Below are 17357 nucleotides of genomic sequence, written 5' to 3'. Positions count from 1 at the left end.
AGAACTCTGGATTCAAGTGGTCCTAACCTCTGAGCCTTCTCTCTAGTGCCTCATTTCCTCCTCTTACCTAATTTTGTATTTGTTGTTTCTCATTTCTCACTCTGTTGTTTGCTCTTTGATATAATACTCTAAATTATTATGAGTAGATAGTTTTAGAAGTGGTGCAAATCAAATGAATAGTATTGTTAGGTATCAGGATTCGGGTAACATTTTTTGAAAAAAATGAGAGCATGAGAAGGAAAACTGATTTAAATATTAATATACATGAACATACTAGTATGAAAACCATGCATTTATATACTATGCAGTTTATTTTAAAAGTATTTTTCTTTGTACAAAGTTTCATACATAATCAGATGTTCTGTGAATATCCAGAGGATATTAGGCAGATTATATGTTCTTACTAAAGATAGATTTTGAACATGAGAATCCTTTTCCAATTAAACATGTCTTCATTTATTTCTGCATAGTTTCATATGAATGTGTTTGGCTGTCACTGATGGCATACCCACCATTTCTGTGTTAACTATTGTTTTATCTTACTATATTCTGATTCTTAAAAATTTTGTTGAAATTGATAAATCTTTTGAATGAACTTAACCAAGGGTTAGAATGAAAGCATATAAAGTTACTTTTTTTGTTTTTTTTGATTAGAATGAAAAGTTCTACAGTAATTTACTTACATTTTTATTTGTAAAATGTTTATGATTTTAATAGTTTTCTTTCTTTTTTCAGATCAAAGCTTATACACAACTTAAACTTTCGGGTCTTTTACCATCAGCCTATTGGGTGGGACAGGCTGTTGTGGATTTTCCCTTATTTTTGGTTGTTCTGACTTTAATGCTGGGAAGCTTATTTTCATTTCATCATGGACTATATTTTTATCCTGTAAAATTTCTTGCTGTGGTAAGTTAGCATTAGTTATGCTCATGGTATTTATAGTTAAGTATTTCTAAAAACTCTATTTACATATGAATATATGACAGCTGTCAGATTGAATAACGTATGTATTAGCTTTTTAAAAACAAAATGAAGCAAATGTTTGTTATTGTATATGATATATTTAATTTAATTTTTATTACACATGATTTAAAATAATTAAAAATTTAAAAATAATTCCTTGAAGTTGTTGTATAATGTGAATAATATAAACCTCAGAGACAGATGTTGGGCTTCAAGCTTATTGTCAGATAAGCAAAGCAGCTAGGCGACTAGCTCTGACCTCTACCTCAGACTGAAAGTGTGATGCAGCTAGCTCCATGAATCCTCAGAGTGCAATGCTCTCTCCACGAATCCTCAGAGTGCAATGTTCTCTCCACGAATCCTCAGAGTGCAATGTTCTCTCCACGAATCCTCAGAGTGCAGTGTTCTCTCCACGAATCTTCAGAGGCAATAGCTCTCCTTATCTGGAAACTACATCTCTCCTGGGAGACCCTTTGCCTCTTCCTTTATACTTCCCTAGTGCTGAGATTAAAGGCATGTGATCCAAAGTGCTGAGATCACCTTTTTGTTAGCTGTGTCTCTTTAGGAATGGATCAAATTCATGTAGCTCAGTGTGACCTTGAACTAACAGAGATTCATCTGCCTGTCTTCCAAGTCCTGGGATTAAAGGTGTGTGCCACCACCACCAGCTAGTTCTATGGCTAGCTAGTATGGCTGCTGGGATTATAGGTGTGTATCACCACTGTCTTACTTCTGTAACTTGTGGCTAGCTTTGCATTCTGAACCCCCAGGCAAGCTTTATTAAGTCATAAATAATATATCATCACACTGTTGTGGTCTTTCAAGTAGACTACTTGCTTACTTGCATCAGGCACCTAAATAGTCTTCCTTCCCTGTTCTCACACCTAAACATTTATAAGAAAGGAATTAGTTTTTTAAAAAGATTTGATTTAATTAATGTACGTATGGTGGTGGTATATATGTATGTTCGTGTGTGTGTGTGTGTGTGTGTGTGTGTCTTTGTAAGCCAGTAGCCATAGAGGGTGTTGGATCCCTCAGAGCTATCAGCATTTGCCTGTTGCCTGTCTTGTTTCAAGAGTACTAGAATCTGAACTACAATTCTCACAGATGCCTAGTTCTTAACCAGTGATCCATCTCTTGAGTCCTGGGAAAGAAACTCCTCCTCCTGGACTTTATGTTTGTCTGAAGATGTGAAAGTAATGTGTAACTGGCATTCATGATCTAATTAAGACTTCCTTTTGCTAAATGATTTATAGTAGAAAAAAGTAAAACAATATGGAACCATGTATGAAGATGCTGGATGCAAACATAGATTTTGCTAGAGATCATTTGGACTTGATATATTAACTTCTGCCCTGTAAAATAATCTTAGTAGTTATATTACAGCCAGACATGGCAGTATTCACCTTGAATGCAAGCACTTGGTAGACAGAGACAGAAAGATCTCTGGAGTTCGAGGCTAACCTGTTCTACTTAGTGAGTTTCAGGCCAGCCAGGACTACATTGTGAAACCCCATCTCAAAATAAAGCAAAACAAACAAACAAACAAAAAAAAACTTAACTAAAACTTAAAAAAAAGTTATATTGAGTGTATGATTAGTAAGTGCTAGAGAGCTGGCTCGGCAATTAAAAGAACTTTGCTATTATTGCAGAGGATTTGGGGTTGGTTCCCAACACCCATGTGGTGGCTCACAACAATCTGTAACTCCAATTAAGGGATCTGATGTTCTCTCTGACTTTACTCTTCATGCACATGGTATACACACATACAAACAGGCAAAGTACTTCATATGTTAAAGTATTTTAAATGGTTGCCGCTATTTGAGAGACAGTTGTACTTATAATTGATTTAAATAATAAAATAATGAGAGATTTTTTTCTTTTGGTCTTTTAAGACATTATTTCTTTGTGAAGCCCTGGCTGTCCCGGAACTCACTATATAAACTGGCCTTGAACTCACAGAGATGCCTGCCTCTGCCTCCTCAGTGCTGGGATTAAAAGTGAGCAGTACTACCACTTGGCATGACAGAACATTTTACTTGATATTAAAAATTGCAAATAATGTTGAGGTTAAATTGCTAGAAGTTGTATAAAACAGTAATTTAAAAGCATGATTTTTATTGGCTTAATAGAGTCATGGATTGTAACTGTTCAAATAAGCGCAATGACAGTTTTTAGAGTTATTTGTTGAAGAATGACATTTGAGAAATAAAAATTACTTAATATTATAATATGACTGTGATATTTTATATTGTGTTATAAGCTATTTGTATTCTTATAGGACATGCATTTCTGACTTACAGGTGTTTTGCCTCATTGGTTATGTACCATCAGTTATTCTGTTCACTTATGTTGCTTCTTTCACCTTTAAGAAAATTTTAAATACCAAGGAATTTTGGTCATTTATCTATTCTGTGGTAAGTTGCACTTTATTTTATTTCAGTTTTCCAAATCATCTAATGTAGAAGTCAGGTATGCTTTGGTGATGGTACTGAGGGTGCAATGTATCTTATGTAAGTAGAGAGTATATGGAGAGACTAGTATTTCTTCCATTTGGTATATTGATCTTCCACCTCATCTACTTCGAGGGATGTTGCTCACAGTATTTAACAGCTAATAATTGATGCCAACATATTGATGATTCCTGCTTAGTGTCATTTCTGGATGCATGCTTTATTTGAGGATCAAAAACATAATTGATGCCAACGCACAATTTATAATAAGTTTATAAGAGATTTTAAAATACTCTGTCACTTATTTTCTTTTTTCCCCTTTAGACAGCATTGGCTTGTATTGCAGTCACTGAAATAACTTTCTTTTTGGGATATTCAGTTTCAACTGTTTTTCATTACACCTTTTGCATAGCCATTCCAATCTATCCACTCATGGGCTGCCTGATTTCTTTCATAAAGGTATGTCTAGTAGATGTTTCAGAAATTTTAAAGTCTAAATATACATTCTTTAATTTTTGATATCTTGGCTCTTGTACTGAAAATAGTAACAAATACAAGATTACTGCTACTGCTTGATTATAGAATCAATGCTGGAATTTAAAATGACAGACCTTTTCAAGTATGACTTCAGGCTGTCAAAGGAGAAAAACTTATGTTCACTACATGGTTTCTGATGCTCAATTTGATGTGCATAATTAGATATATGGTCTTATTTTTACTTTTATGCGTTTCTCAAGGATTTATATAATGTATTATACTATAAAGTAATGAGAGAAAATTAAGTATAACAGGTTTTTTCCCCTCAGGAAAATACCAGATTAATTTTGATCATGGATAATTGGAAGATATTTTCATTTGATTAGAAAAAATAAGTAGTTGAGAGGAGTAGGGGTGATTATGATCAAACTACATTTTATTATATTCACAAAGAAATAATAAAAATGTTACATTAATTAAGCAGAAAATTCATACTTTATGATTGATGAATAATTTCTTTATCCTACCCTGGTTTAATATGTTTGACTATTCTTGCTTCTAGAAATATTGTGTAGCAGGAAGATTTTAACTTAGACATAATGAAGCTGATTAATAGGCAAAACTTATTTATAGAAATTACATGCTTATGACTAAAATATACTTGTGTATATGCCTTATAAAACTGTTTTGTTTTAGGGTTCTTGGAAGAATATACCAAAAAATGAGGATACCTACAATCCATGGGATAAGCTTTTAGTTGCTGTTATAATGGTAAAGAAATAACAAGACCTATTTTTGTGTGTTCATGTATCCTCTTGAGTATTTGTGGGAATAGAAAGATAACTCAGAGGTTAAGAGCACTGACTGCTCTCCCAGAGGATCCAGATTCAATTCCCAGCAACCAGCATGGTGGCTCACAACTGTAACTCCTGTTTGAGAGGATCCGATGCTCTCTTCTGGCCTCCACAGGCACCAAGCATTCATGTGGTGCACATACATTAAAAATAACAACAACAAAAAAACCAAACCAACTCGTACACATAAAATATAAAGTTTGAAAAGATAAAATGAAAATGGAACTGTTTGTGGATCAGGACATACCTTGGATGTTAAGAATGCTTGTCTAGCATATATGGAGCCTTTGATTTGATCCCTAGCATAGTAACAACCAGGTGTGATAATGTACTCTGTAATCCCAGCACTTCATAGATGGAGGCAGGGCAATCAGAAACATGAGATCATCCTTGGGCTGCATAGTGAGTTAGAAAAGAATGATTTGTTTGCCTGTGTTTTATTTTTAGTCTTTGTCATGTTACATAAAGAACAAGCCCATACGTTAAGTGTCTTAATGCTAGGGAATCTGCATTTTTGTAGAAGTACCTTTCATTGACCAATTATCCCCAGTTCAATATACTTGAGTTTTCCATGCTAGTAATTCTATTTTAATACAACTGACTTCTCAGAGAAAGAACAAAGTCCTCTGTTGTTTGTGAGACAGGGTCTTAGATAGCCCAGCCTGGCTTGAATTTTATGATCTTTCTGTCTAAACCCCCTTAGTGCTGAGATTATAAGCCAAGTGACACCATTTCCAGCTAAGCTTTTATAATTGATTATATTTTGTAAAACTGATAATAAATGAACTTATATGGCAGAAAAATATATGAAGAATTACTTTATGGAAAGTAACATTACTTACTTAGTATTAAAATATATGACTGGTGCTGCAGTTAGTGAAATAATGTAAGCTCAGTATGTGTGAAGCCCTGAGTTCAGTCTCTAACACCAAGAAACTAAACAAGACAAATTGTTTTTAAATATCTTTATTACCACAAACATAAAACAATTGGATTTCCACCCCCTCTGGTTATGGTGAAGAACCTGATCTATATAGTCTTGGTTCTTTTGGAAAAGCAAAGAAATGATGATTCAGTCACAAACTGTTACATATTCTTCTCTTAGCCCTACCTGCACTGTGTACTGTGGATTTTCCTCTTACAACACTATGAGAAAAAACATGGAGGCAGATCAATAAGAAAGGATCCCTTTTTCAGGTTAGTTGTTTTTTTTTTTAACCTAGGTTTTTAAGTTTTGGTAATTTTACAGAATTGTACAATCATCACCATAATTTTAAACACCAGTGTAATTTTAAAACAATTCCAGCTCTCCAAGTAACTGTAAACTAATAGCCACTTTCTTATATTCCTTCCCTTGCCTCTAGTACTCCTATGTAACCACTAATCTCCAATATTCATAAAGTTTGCCAGTTCTGAACATTACATATTACTGGAGTTATAGGTAGAATATAGTCATTTCTTGGTTTTGTTTTTATGCTTGCCTACCTGCCTGCCTGCCTTTCTGCCTTCTTTCCTTCTTTTTCAAAATAAACATTAATGTGTAGAGTCTTTCACACATTTAGTACATGTTCATTCTGTATATTTCTATAATGCATATAAAAACATTTATTTTTTTTATTTTTTTCGAGACAGGGTTTCTCTGTATTGTTTTGGAGGCTGTCCTGGAACTCATTCTGGAGACCAGGGTGGCCTTGAACTCACAGAGATCCACCTGCCTCTGCCTCCCGAGTGCCACCAACGCCTGGCGCAAAACATTTTTTAAGAAAAGAAAAAATATATTTTGAAAATTTAAGCCACTAAAGACTGGTTCTATTAATTATTTTAAGTGTATTTAAGTAGTATTGTAAAGAGAAGCCTTCCCGCCAGCCTGGTTCCAGAGCCACATCAGTCCCAAATAAATACACAGGAGGCTATATTAATTATGAAGCTGTTGGCCTTGCTTGTTTCTTACTGGCTAGCTCTAATTTAAGTATTTATCCCATAATTGCTAATCTAGGTATTTCTCTTACTGGAGAGGTTTCCGGGCTTCCTACCGCATGGCGGTTACATCTCGACTTCTGTGTTTCTCCTGGACTCCTAGTCCCACCTATCTTGGTTCCTTGTTGGCCAACAGTGCTGTATTGACATATACACAGGACTTCCCCCATCATAGTATAGTCACCTGCTTTTTACTATTGAAAAATGTCAGATTGTTAGGAATTGGATTATTCATTTTTATTATATTTGTATTTATTTTATATGCATATGCATGCATGTTTGTGCGTATGCACAAACCACGGAGTGCATGAGGCTCTTAGAGAAGAGCTAACAAAAAGCTGTTGTCTCCTTCTACCCTGTGGGCCCCAGGAATTGCATTTACGTCATCAGGTTTGGCAGCAGACTTTTTTTTCCTGCTGAGCTATCTCACTGGCCCAATAGTTAGGATTTGAATAGCAAATTATCTAGCACATACAGTTTTACAGTGAAAATGACTTTGGAAAGTTCCTCATTTATCCTGTAGCAGCGATTCATTAACTTTTAAAATTTTGTTTTGCCAAGTAACATTGTAATCACCTTTTCAAGTGCATGTTGTCCACTTTAAGTCTTCTGAAGGGATTGTTTCTATTAAAAGTATATATTTACATTTTAAAAATCACTTCCATTGTATTTATATTATTGAGCTGTAAAAATTCTTTGTGTATTTTGTATATTGTTATGTTAAATCAGGTATTTTCTCTAAACTTCAGTATCTTCACTAGGCTATTTTAAAATGAAATTATTATTTAGTGAAACATGGGCATTGATAATAACTAATATGAGTTTCCCTTTAATACCTGTCATATTTGTGTATTTGCAGAGTACTAATGTATGTAAACACTAGATAATTAAATGTGTGGTGCTTACTGGCTTTATACATTAGCAGAGTATTAATGCCTATAAATGCTGGACACAGATAATAAGTGTGTGATGCTTGTAGTTCTGACCTCGGATTATTAATTTATACAGACACTGGACAGCTTAGATGAGTGTGTGATGTTTACTAGTGTTATAGTTCTGACCTCAGATTATTAATTTATACAAGCACTTGGCAGCTTAGGTGAGTGTGTGATGCTTACTAGTGTTACAGTTCTGACCTAGGATTATTAATTTATACAGACACTGGGCAGTTTAGATGAATGTGTACTGCTCATTAGTGTTATAGTTCTGACCTCAGATTATTAATTTATACAAACACTGGACAGTTTAGATGAGTGTGTGATGCTTACTAAGCATTGGATTCCCCCTCTGCACTGAGCACCTTAGGTCTGGCTCTCCGTAGTCCCCCTTTCCTATTTCTTCTGACATTTGTGGGGAAGATTCCTATATCTACAGAGATAGTCTTGCTAATATATCAGCCCTTTTGTTTTCTGATTCTCCTAACCAGTCAGGAATTCCCTATCCATTATCACCCACTTAACTTATGTCAGAGCCATCTGGCATTCTTTTAATTTTTTAAATAATCTTTATTACTTCAAAAATTGTTGTATTAATAAATTAATTTTCCCAGCCTGTTCACAGTTTCCCCTCTCTTCCTCTTCCAGTCCCTCCCCCCAAATTCCTCCCTCCCCTCCATCCACTCTGTTCCCCTTCCCTTCAGAAAAGTGCAGTAAGGCTACGTACCTGCTCTCCTATTAAGGCTAGATGAGACAACCCAGCAGGAGGAAAGGGTCCCGAGAGCAGGCATCAGAGTCAGAGACAGCTCTGCTAGGAGTCTCACAAGAATTCCAAGCCACACATCTGCAACACATGTGCAGAGGGCCCAAGTCAGTTCCATGCAGGTTCTCTGATTCACGGTTCAGTCTCCGTGAGCCCAGGTCAGTTGACTGTGTTTTCCTGTAATGTTCTTGGCTCCTAGGCTTCCATAATCCTTCATCCCCCTCTTCTACAGGATAGCTTGAGGTCCGCCTAACATTTGGCTATGGATCTCTGCATCTGTTTTCATTAGTTGCTGAGTGAAGCCTCCGATGACAATTGACCTAGGCAATAATCTATGAGTATAGCAGAATATCATTAGGAATCATTTCATTGACTTTTTTTTATTTTGCCAGTCATATTTGGTTTTATCCTAGGTCTCTAGGCTGTCCAACCTCTGGGTCCTGGCCCTCCAGGCATTGTCAGGGGTGGGCTTCCTCTTATTGTATGGGTCTCAAGCTGGACCAGTCATTGGTTGGCCACTCCGATAATTTCTGTGCCACCTTTGTCCCAGCCTATCTTATAGTCAGGGCAGATGGTAGGTCAGAGGTTATGTGGTTGGGTCTCCTATTGCTAGGAGTCTTAGCTAGAGACATCTGTAGCATGAATAAATAAAAGACTCAGAGACTTACATTGAGGTTCAAGCTTCAAGCTGAAGATCAGAAAAGCAAAGCAGCTGGGCACTAGCTCTCACTCTGCCTCAGATTGAAAGGTGATCCTGGCTCCACCAAACCTCAGATAACTACCTCTCCTCAGTGTGTCTGGAGAATCCTGAGACTTCAATGTCTTCCTATCCTCTATGTGGCTGGAAAATACCTGACCTTGCTCCTTTCTTATATACCTCCCTAATGTTGGGATTAAAGGTGTGTGATCCCAGGTGCTGAGATCATCTTTATATGACCTGTTTTTCTTTAGGATTGGATTGATCTTGTGTAGATCTAGGTGGACTTGGACTCACAGAGATCTGTCTGCCTCTTAATCCTGAGTCCTAGGATTGGCTGCTGGGATTTTTTTAAATTAAAGATTATGCTTTTAAAATTTATGTGTGTGTGTGTGTGTGTGTGTGTGTGTGTGTGCGCGCGCGCGTGCATGCATGTTTTGAGTGAAAGCCAAGGCCAAAGAGGGCATCAGAACCTTCAGAACTGCAGTTATAGGGCATTTTGGGCCTTCTGATGTAGGTGATGGGAACTAAACTCATGGTCTTTGGAAGAGCAGTTCGTGCTCTTAACTGCTGAGACATCTCTTCAGCCTCTGTTTGTTTGTTTGTTTGTTTTTCCTGTGGAATAACACAACATCTTCAACATATTCATTATATAGTATTATATTGAATAAATGAGTGGATTTGGATAATGTCATTTAAGCACTAACAGTGAAAAATACCATTTGTAATTTTACTTTTCAGATGTAACATTAAGTCTCATGCTGATGTTCTTTTAAAACCTTTTTCCCTATGTAGTGCCTAAATTTCTTAATATTTTAATTATGTACCCATCTACTATTTGTATGTATCTAGAAGACTCTCACAAAAGTCCAAAAGTAAGAAGTTTCCAGAGCCACCAGTTAATGAGGATGAAGATGAAGATGTCAAAGCTGAAAGATTGAAGGTTAAAGAACTGATGAGCTGCCAGTGTTGTGAGGAGGTAACTTGCTTATTATTGATAAGTCATATTATGTCTGAAATGGTAAATTACCAAAGGCATAGGAATTAATAAGAAATACTTTTCATTGCATATGAATGTGAAACTTTTTGTACACTACCCTCCTATAAATGAATCTAGTTGTTGATATATATATATAAATATATATATATATGAGATATGACATGATAGGCATCTAATTTATAACTCTTTAAAATCTATTTTGATTATTAGAAGCCAGTCATTATGGTATGCAATTTGCATAAAGAATATGATGACAAGAAAGATTTTCTTCATGCAAGAAAAACAAAGAAAGTAGCAACCAAATACATCTCATTCTGTGTGAGAAAAGGTTGGTATTTATTTTTCTTAAGTAAGCTTTTAGAAGAATAATTTCAATTTTTTGTTTGACTTTAATATATACTTTTTCTCTCAATTCCTATAGGAGAGATCTTGGGACTGTTGGGTCCAAATGGTGCTGGCAAAAGCACAATTATTAATATTCTGGTTGGGGATATTGAACCAACTTCAGGCCAGGTATGATATGTAAGGGTGTGGGTTATGTGTAATATAACATATTTTTAATTAAGATGACTTTATTGTTGACAAATTAGGAATTTGACGGTCAAATTTCTTGTGCTTTAGTATTTTTAGTATAGATTTATAAGATTAAGATATTTTGGTCATCTGTGAAAGTAATGCAAATGGTGAAATTTTCATAAGCAAATATTCACGTATAGTTTTGTGTTTAATAATTATTCAATTTAAGATTGATTTATCTACCCATTTACAAAACAATTATATTAATTTCTGGAGATAGGCAAGTTAGCCTTGACCCTGTCAATTATTCTTCAGTTGTAATCATGTCACTTACCAGTTGGTAGAACCCCCAACATCTATGCTATTTTCCTTTCTTGTTTGTTTTCTCCTTATTCTCTTTGCACTAGATAGACAGACTCACTGTTTTGCTAATAATGACAAGGAATAGTCTTTACTTTGAATTTTGCATGAGTCATTCTTCATGTCAATTATGCCCTATATCCAAGAAATACAAATAACTACTTGCTTAACTCAGACTTATTTTGCTTAGCTCAGACTTATTTTACTTAGCTCATTGGTTTAAATATAACCTTCCAGTGAAGCCCCATGATGGTAGTACTTATAATTGTGACTTGACTTCTCACCCAACAGTGTAGAATTAACACTTTTTCTGGCTGTATCTCTAAACTCTGACTTAGCTATGTGAGTCCTTGCACCTTTAAAAAGTAATAAAACCCTGGCTAGATAGTACTGTGGCTGAGGGAAGGAGTTTAAGTAAATCTACTTACTGTCTTCTTCACAATACAAATTAAAAAATCTAAAATATGGTTTGATTTTTGTAGATATTTCTAGGTGATTATGTTTCACATTCAAATGAAGATGATGAATCCATTAAGTGTATGGGTTACTGCCCCCAGACAAACCCACTGTGGCCAGATATTACTCTGCAAGAACATTTTGAAATTTATGGAGCTGTGAAAGGAATGAGTGCAAGTGACATGAAAGAAGTAATAAGTCGGTAAATTGGTTGTCTTTAGATTGCTTTTGTTACATGGGGCAGGAAATTACTTTTATAGATTATAATTTTCATAGAAAAGTGATCATTAGGTTTCATGTATTCTTCACAAAATTATGATACCTATGAAAAAAGGAAACTCTTTATTTCTGTTTTTATATGATTGCTATATTTTGTGACACTCTTACTATGTAGTCTCAGCTATCTTTGGACTCAAGAGATCTGCCTACCTCTGTTCTTAAGTGCTGGGATTAAAGACAGGTGCCAGCATTGCCTGGCTCAATTTTCCTATTTCTAGTTATAGGAAGAAGGTACCCATAAATGATATGAAAGTTAAGTGAATCATTTATCAAGACAATTAATGTGTTTAAAATGATATAAATTGGATATTTTTCTTACCTAATTATACTAAATATTACCTAAGTAACTCTTTTAGAGAGAACAGTGTTAGTGATTATTCATGATTTATATTTGTATTAATACAGATCTAGGCACACTAATTTTGTGTTGACTCTTTTGCAGAATAACAAATGCCCTTGATCTCAAAGAACATCTTCAGAAAACTATAAAGAAACTACCTGCAGGGATCAAGCGAAAGGTACTTTTTACTAGACAACAAATGGCATCTATTTTATTAGTTCAGTGATTTCTGCTCTCTAGACAGACATCCTCAGAGTGAAGTCTTAGTCCGGTCTCCCTCTCTTCTATCTAGCTGTGTTTTGCTCTCAGTATGCTGGGGAACCCACAGGTTACTCTACTGGATGAACCATCCACAGGTATGGACCCCAGAGCCAAACAGCACATGTGGTGAGTATGACATTAAAGACACTTGTCCCAGGTTTACAAAGACAGAGCCATGGTTTAGAGTCATTGTAACTAGTAGCTTCCTGTTAGTAATATATACATCTTTATTTTATAAAATAGTAACTAAATATTTAACCTTTTAAAACTTGTATCATATCTTTGTTGAAATGTTCATGATAGTTTATATATTACAGAACAAATGAATATACAAGTGGTTATTAAAAGAATTAAGCCGGGCGTTGGTGGCGCACGCCTTTAATCCCAGCACTCGGGAGGCAGAGGCAGGCGGATCTCTGTGCGTTCGAGGCCAGGCTGGACCGATAGCCTCCGAAACAATACAGAGAAACCCTGTCTCGTAAAAACAAACAAACAAACAAAAAAAAAACAAAAACAAAAAAAAAAGAATTAATTCTACTTTCTGAATTGATTTTGAAAGATTTTTTCCTAGTCATTTAATGGTAATTACATTTTTCATAATAATTGTTTTGAATTTATATTGTAATTCATTGTAGTAGTTTAAAGAACTAGTTGATTAAATAATTTTTAGTCCTTAATTTCCAAGTTTATAAAGTATAAGGTTTGATTTAGATGTATATTATTTTATGAGTATGCAGCTTTTTTATAACACAAAAATATCACATTTTATCATACATCGATTCACTCCTTCATGCTTCTTTCTCTCTATCTTTCTTTTGTTATAGCTGGGGATTGAGACTGAGATGCTGTGCATTATAAACACTTGCTATACCTCTGAGCTGTGCACTAGCCTAGTTATTACACTTTAACCCCATGTAGACTTTAGAAATAATGCATTTGTCAAGTTTAAAACTAAAGAAAAGTCAGAATAGTCATAGTTTGGTAGGATATAATATATAGCAATTGATATTGGATAAGTTGTAGTCAAATAGTTGGATTTTGAAAAAACTAATTTCTGTTAGCAAACAAGTGTATTCCTCTTACTTAATTTTATTTTCATATTTTTTAGGAGAGCTATTCGAACTGCATTTAAAAACAAAAAGCGGGCTGCTCTTCTGACTACTCATTACATGGAAGAGGCAGAGGCTGTCTGTGACAGAGTGGCAATTATGGTGTCTGGACAGTTAAGGTATATGTTTAAGCAGCATACCTTTCAGAGAAAGAGAATTGAGGGTATATTTTGAATGCCATCTTTTAAAAACCTAAAAAACTGTACATTATTTTGAAATGTCAAAATGTATTTTCTTTTAGTTTTTAAAATCTGTTTTCTATGTAATTTCTTGGAATACATAATTTTTTAACAAAATATGCTCAACTGCCGTTATTAGTATGTTTTCACTTCTAGAGGTAGTTTGAATTATAATACAAAGTATAAAATAATATTGAGTTCATATTTACCTAAATAACGATTGATTGAAGAAATAAATGTCAGCAAAGAGGCAAATTTTCCTTACACAATGATTTCAGATAATATGTCTATATTGTTCCCTAAAAGGAAGCTCACCCTTTCCTGTCCCAGGTTTATGCTGGATATAAAATTGAGTGAGGAAAAGGGAAAATCATAAGTTCACAGTTGAAAAACTTTAGATACCTTAACTAAGCAGTATGTGTGGATACTGAGCATCCCTGAAAATGATACAGAGTTATGAGACACATGCTTCAGATTGCGGTTTTCTGTCCAAAAGTCATAACCATATTTTAACATGAGAAAAAGAGCAAACACAAATTGAAGGACATTCCAATAAAACATCTGATCAGTATTTTTTTATAAACTATACAAGTCATGCAAAAGAAGGAATGAGTCGTTAACTTTGGAAACTAAAGAGACATAGCAATTAAATACAACATGAAACAATCCTGGAACAAAAAGATAATGATGGAAAACTAGCAAAGTCAAATAAGCCCAGCTCTAGCCTCAGCTAAATCTGTCTAATATAGATTGCTTGATTTTTGACAAATTTGTCATAGAAATAGAAGAAAATATTAGGTAAAATGAGACTAGATAGAGTATATGAGCATGCTGCATGATGTTTACAACTTTTTTATACATGTAAAAGATTCCAAGAGTCATTTTATTAAAAAAATGTGGTATAGATTTAAGTAAGAAATCATCCTTTGAAATTGTCAAGCCATTTTAGCTTTCTTTTAAAAATTACTTCAGATGTATTGGCACAGTACAGCATCTAAAGAGTAAGTTTGGCAAAGGCTACTTTTTGGAAATTAAATTAAAGGACTGGATAGAAAACCTGGAAATAGACCGCCTTCAAAGAGAAATCCAATATATTTTCCCAAATGCAAGCCGCCAAGAAAGGTAACAACTTTTTAAATATATTTAATATTTTTATAGAGTAGACATCATTAAAGGTTATATTTTTAGTTATATTCCTACCTATGTCCTTGAGTATCTTATTGATGTGCTATATTGTCACCAGTACTGGACTGTGCTGTCAGAACAGAGGTTTGTATCTACTTTAGGGTTACAATTACATGGTATTACCCTATCATTTTACACGAAGTTTTAGGAAAATGAATATCAAAGTATATTATTAATGTTTGAATTTGAACTTAAAAAAATTTAATCTTCAGCTTTTGAGCATAGACAGTAGTTAAGCTTTGCATTTTCCTGTATTTTATCTTTATTTTTCAGCTTTTCTTCTATTTTGGCTTATAAAATCCCTAGAGAAGATGTTCAGTCCCTGTCACAATCCTTTGCTAAGTTGGAAGAAGGCAAGTAGCATTTGAGAATATTGTAAAATAGTTTTCTTATAATGAAAGGACTTTATTCAGACAGTTTAGAACTGGGAGCCAGATTCTTGTTGTAATTGTAGCAAATAATATAACCATTCATTCTTTTATAGTAAATATGAATGTATGTATAAATACATATATGCAACAATAATTTAAAAAGTTTGTCAGGAATTTGAGAAGGAATGTGGGAGACACAGGAGGACTTGAGGGGAGAGGGGATGGAATAACACAGATTCAGTATTTATGTATATAATTCCCAAAAATGTAGAAATTTGAAACATATAAGATTTTTGTCATTCTCAGTGTGGATTCTGAATAGGACAAAAGTTACTTTTAGATATTTCCTTAATAGCTGTAGACTAATTATTAATTCTGAAATTTTTACTTTCCTCGTAATGTCTTTATGGTTAAAGGAATAAATATACTAACAGAATTTGATATTAGATTGGATTGCAAAGGGATTTGAAGTGAATACAGGAAAGCTTATGATGACCAATATTCAGAATCTAATTTAAGAATTAGAACGGGCTAGAGTAGAGTTTGGATAATGGAGGCTAGAGATCTGACACCATAAGAAAACAAAAGAATAATGAGGAAGGAGATTCAGAAGGGAAAGAGAAGATGACTTAGAAAATGTGAATTAGGTCAAGTAACATTTGATCCTGATTGTTTACATCTGAGGATCAGTAGTGGGCATGGGAGAGAGAAAAAGAGGAAGGCTTGAGGGACATAACATTTGGGCAGCTTCAGTTGTGAATGACTTGTTTTAAGAAAACAGATTAGATACTTTATCAGTTATTGCCATCTCATTCTTTAAAAATATCACTAAATAAAATGCTGTTTTTACATTTTAATAGCAAAACACACTTTTGCCATTGAAGAGTATAGCTTTTCTCAAGCAACACTGGAACAGGTATTGTAAAGTTAAATTAGAAAAGTTTACTGTATAGTTAGGTGTGTCTATTAGCAATCACTTAGGTTTATATTGTTGAGGCTGTGATATTATAGACATTTAAATGATATTATTAAAACAATGTACTTGTTTCTTGTGTGGGTATGGGTGTACAAGTGTCACAGCTTTTTTCTAAGAGCCAGAAGACAACTTGTAGGAGTCATATGGCAACAGGTATTGTTGAGCCATCTCACCATCCCCATTTGTAATTACAACTTGAGCTTCCTCTTTGCTTTTTGTTCAGTTTTATTTTTAAAGCACCTTTAATTGAAAACTCTTGTTATTTACATTTATTGAGTATAGTGTGATGATTATATATATATACACACATACACTATTGAATAATTAACTCATTCAAGTGAATTTTATCTTCTTAATTTTGAATAGCATTTTATTCATTTTTGTAAATACTTGACTCATGGTAGTATTCCATATTAGAGTACTTGAAATTGTTTAAGCAATTTTAAGTTGTTTTATGACAGTACTAATTGATATATTAGTCAGAAAATTTATTCACCCTCTAAATATGTGTTTGTCTTTGAATCTAATGGACAAAATTTAATTTGAATAGTATCAATATCAATAAATCTCTTTTGATACTTATTAATATAGTTAGTTATGGCATTGTGTCATGTTTGACAATTAAAAGTCCTTTGACTTATAGAATAGTTAATTTTTTTCTTTTCCTTTTCTGTAGGTTTTTGTAGAACTTACCAAAGAGCAAGAGGAAGAAGATAATAGTTGTGGGACTTTAAACAGCACACTTTGGTGGGAAAGAACACAGGAAGACAGAGTAGTATTTTAAATGTTTGTTGCTCACTCTACTTATTGGCACTGAATTTATTTATCCTTTTTTATTTTAACTGATTTTAAAAGTTTATTACTTGGAGAGTAATTGAAGAAACATGATGAAGGCACTTGGAAGTTTTCTTACACTTAATTTATATGCAATGGTTGTGTGTTTGGCTTTCCTTTAAATAAATTTGTGTGTAATTGTTAACGCGCATGTTTATATCCAAAGTATATTGAATATAGTCTATATACCATCTTTTCCACTTTTCATGAAAACAGCTCATGGCTTAAAGAAATTATGAAAGGATAATTCTGAATAATATAAGTTTATACTATCTTACATAATTATATAAACTTTCAGTTCTAATTAAAGATACCAATATGTTTCTAATACATAGAAAAGAGAAATAAGGCAATGAGGAAACTTTTGACTTT

General features: G+C 33.9%; 1 protein-coding gene across 5 annotated transcripts in view; it reads left to right on the top strand.

The window, feature by feature from the left end:
- Nucleotides 1–17130, top strand: part of Abca5 (ATP binding cassette subfamily A member 5) — a 72039-nt gene extending 54909 nt beyond the window's left edge. For 4 of the 5 annotated variants that reach the window (XM_013113360.2, XM_013113358.2, XM_040750007.1 and 1 more), the window contains 16 exons: nt 736–906; nt 3267–3380; nt 3741–3875; nt 4590–4664; nt 5853–5944; nt 9972–10098; nt 10330–10447; nt 10541–10632; nt 11478–11653; nt 12173–12248; nt 12363–12457; nt 13440–13559; nt 14592–14741; nt 15078–15157; nt 16036–16091; nt 16828–17130. In XM_013113360.2, coding sequence (XP_012968814.1) covers nt 736–906; nt 3267–3380; nt 3741–3875; nt 4590–4664; nt 5853–5944; nt 9972–10098; nt 10330–10447; nt 10541–10632; nt 11478–11653; nt 12173–12248; nt 12363–12457; nt 13440–13559; nt 14592–14741; nt 15078–15157; nt 16036–16091; nt 16828–16935 — 1785 coding nt within the window. In that variant the 3' untranslated portion in view covers nt 16936–17130. The remainder of the gene's footprint in view (nt 1–735; nt 907–3266; nt 3381–3740; nt 3876–4589; nt 4665–5852; nt 5945–9971; nt 10099–10329; nt 10448–10540; nt 10633–11477; nt 11654–12172; nt 12249–12362; nt 12458–13439; nt 13560–14591; nt 14742–15077; nt 15158–16035; nt 16092–16827) is intronic. The other variant, XM_013113362.2, reaches the window with a different exon arrangement.
- The last annotated feature ends 227 nt before the right edge of the window (nt 17131–17357 follow it).

The sequence above is a fragment of the Mesocricetus auratus genome, unplaced genomic scaffold (assembly GCF_017639785.1).
Source record: "Mesocricetus auratus isolate SY011 unplaced genomic scaffold, BCM_Maur_2.0 Super-Scaffold_100007, whole genome shotgun sequence".
In the NCBI taxonomy this organism is placed as follows: domain Eukaryota; kingdom Metazoa; phylum Chordata; class Mammalia; order Rodentia; family Cricetidae; genus Mesocricetus; species Mesocricetus auratus.
This window is presented reverse-complemented; position numbering and strand designations above follow the sequence as displayed.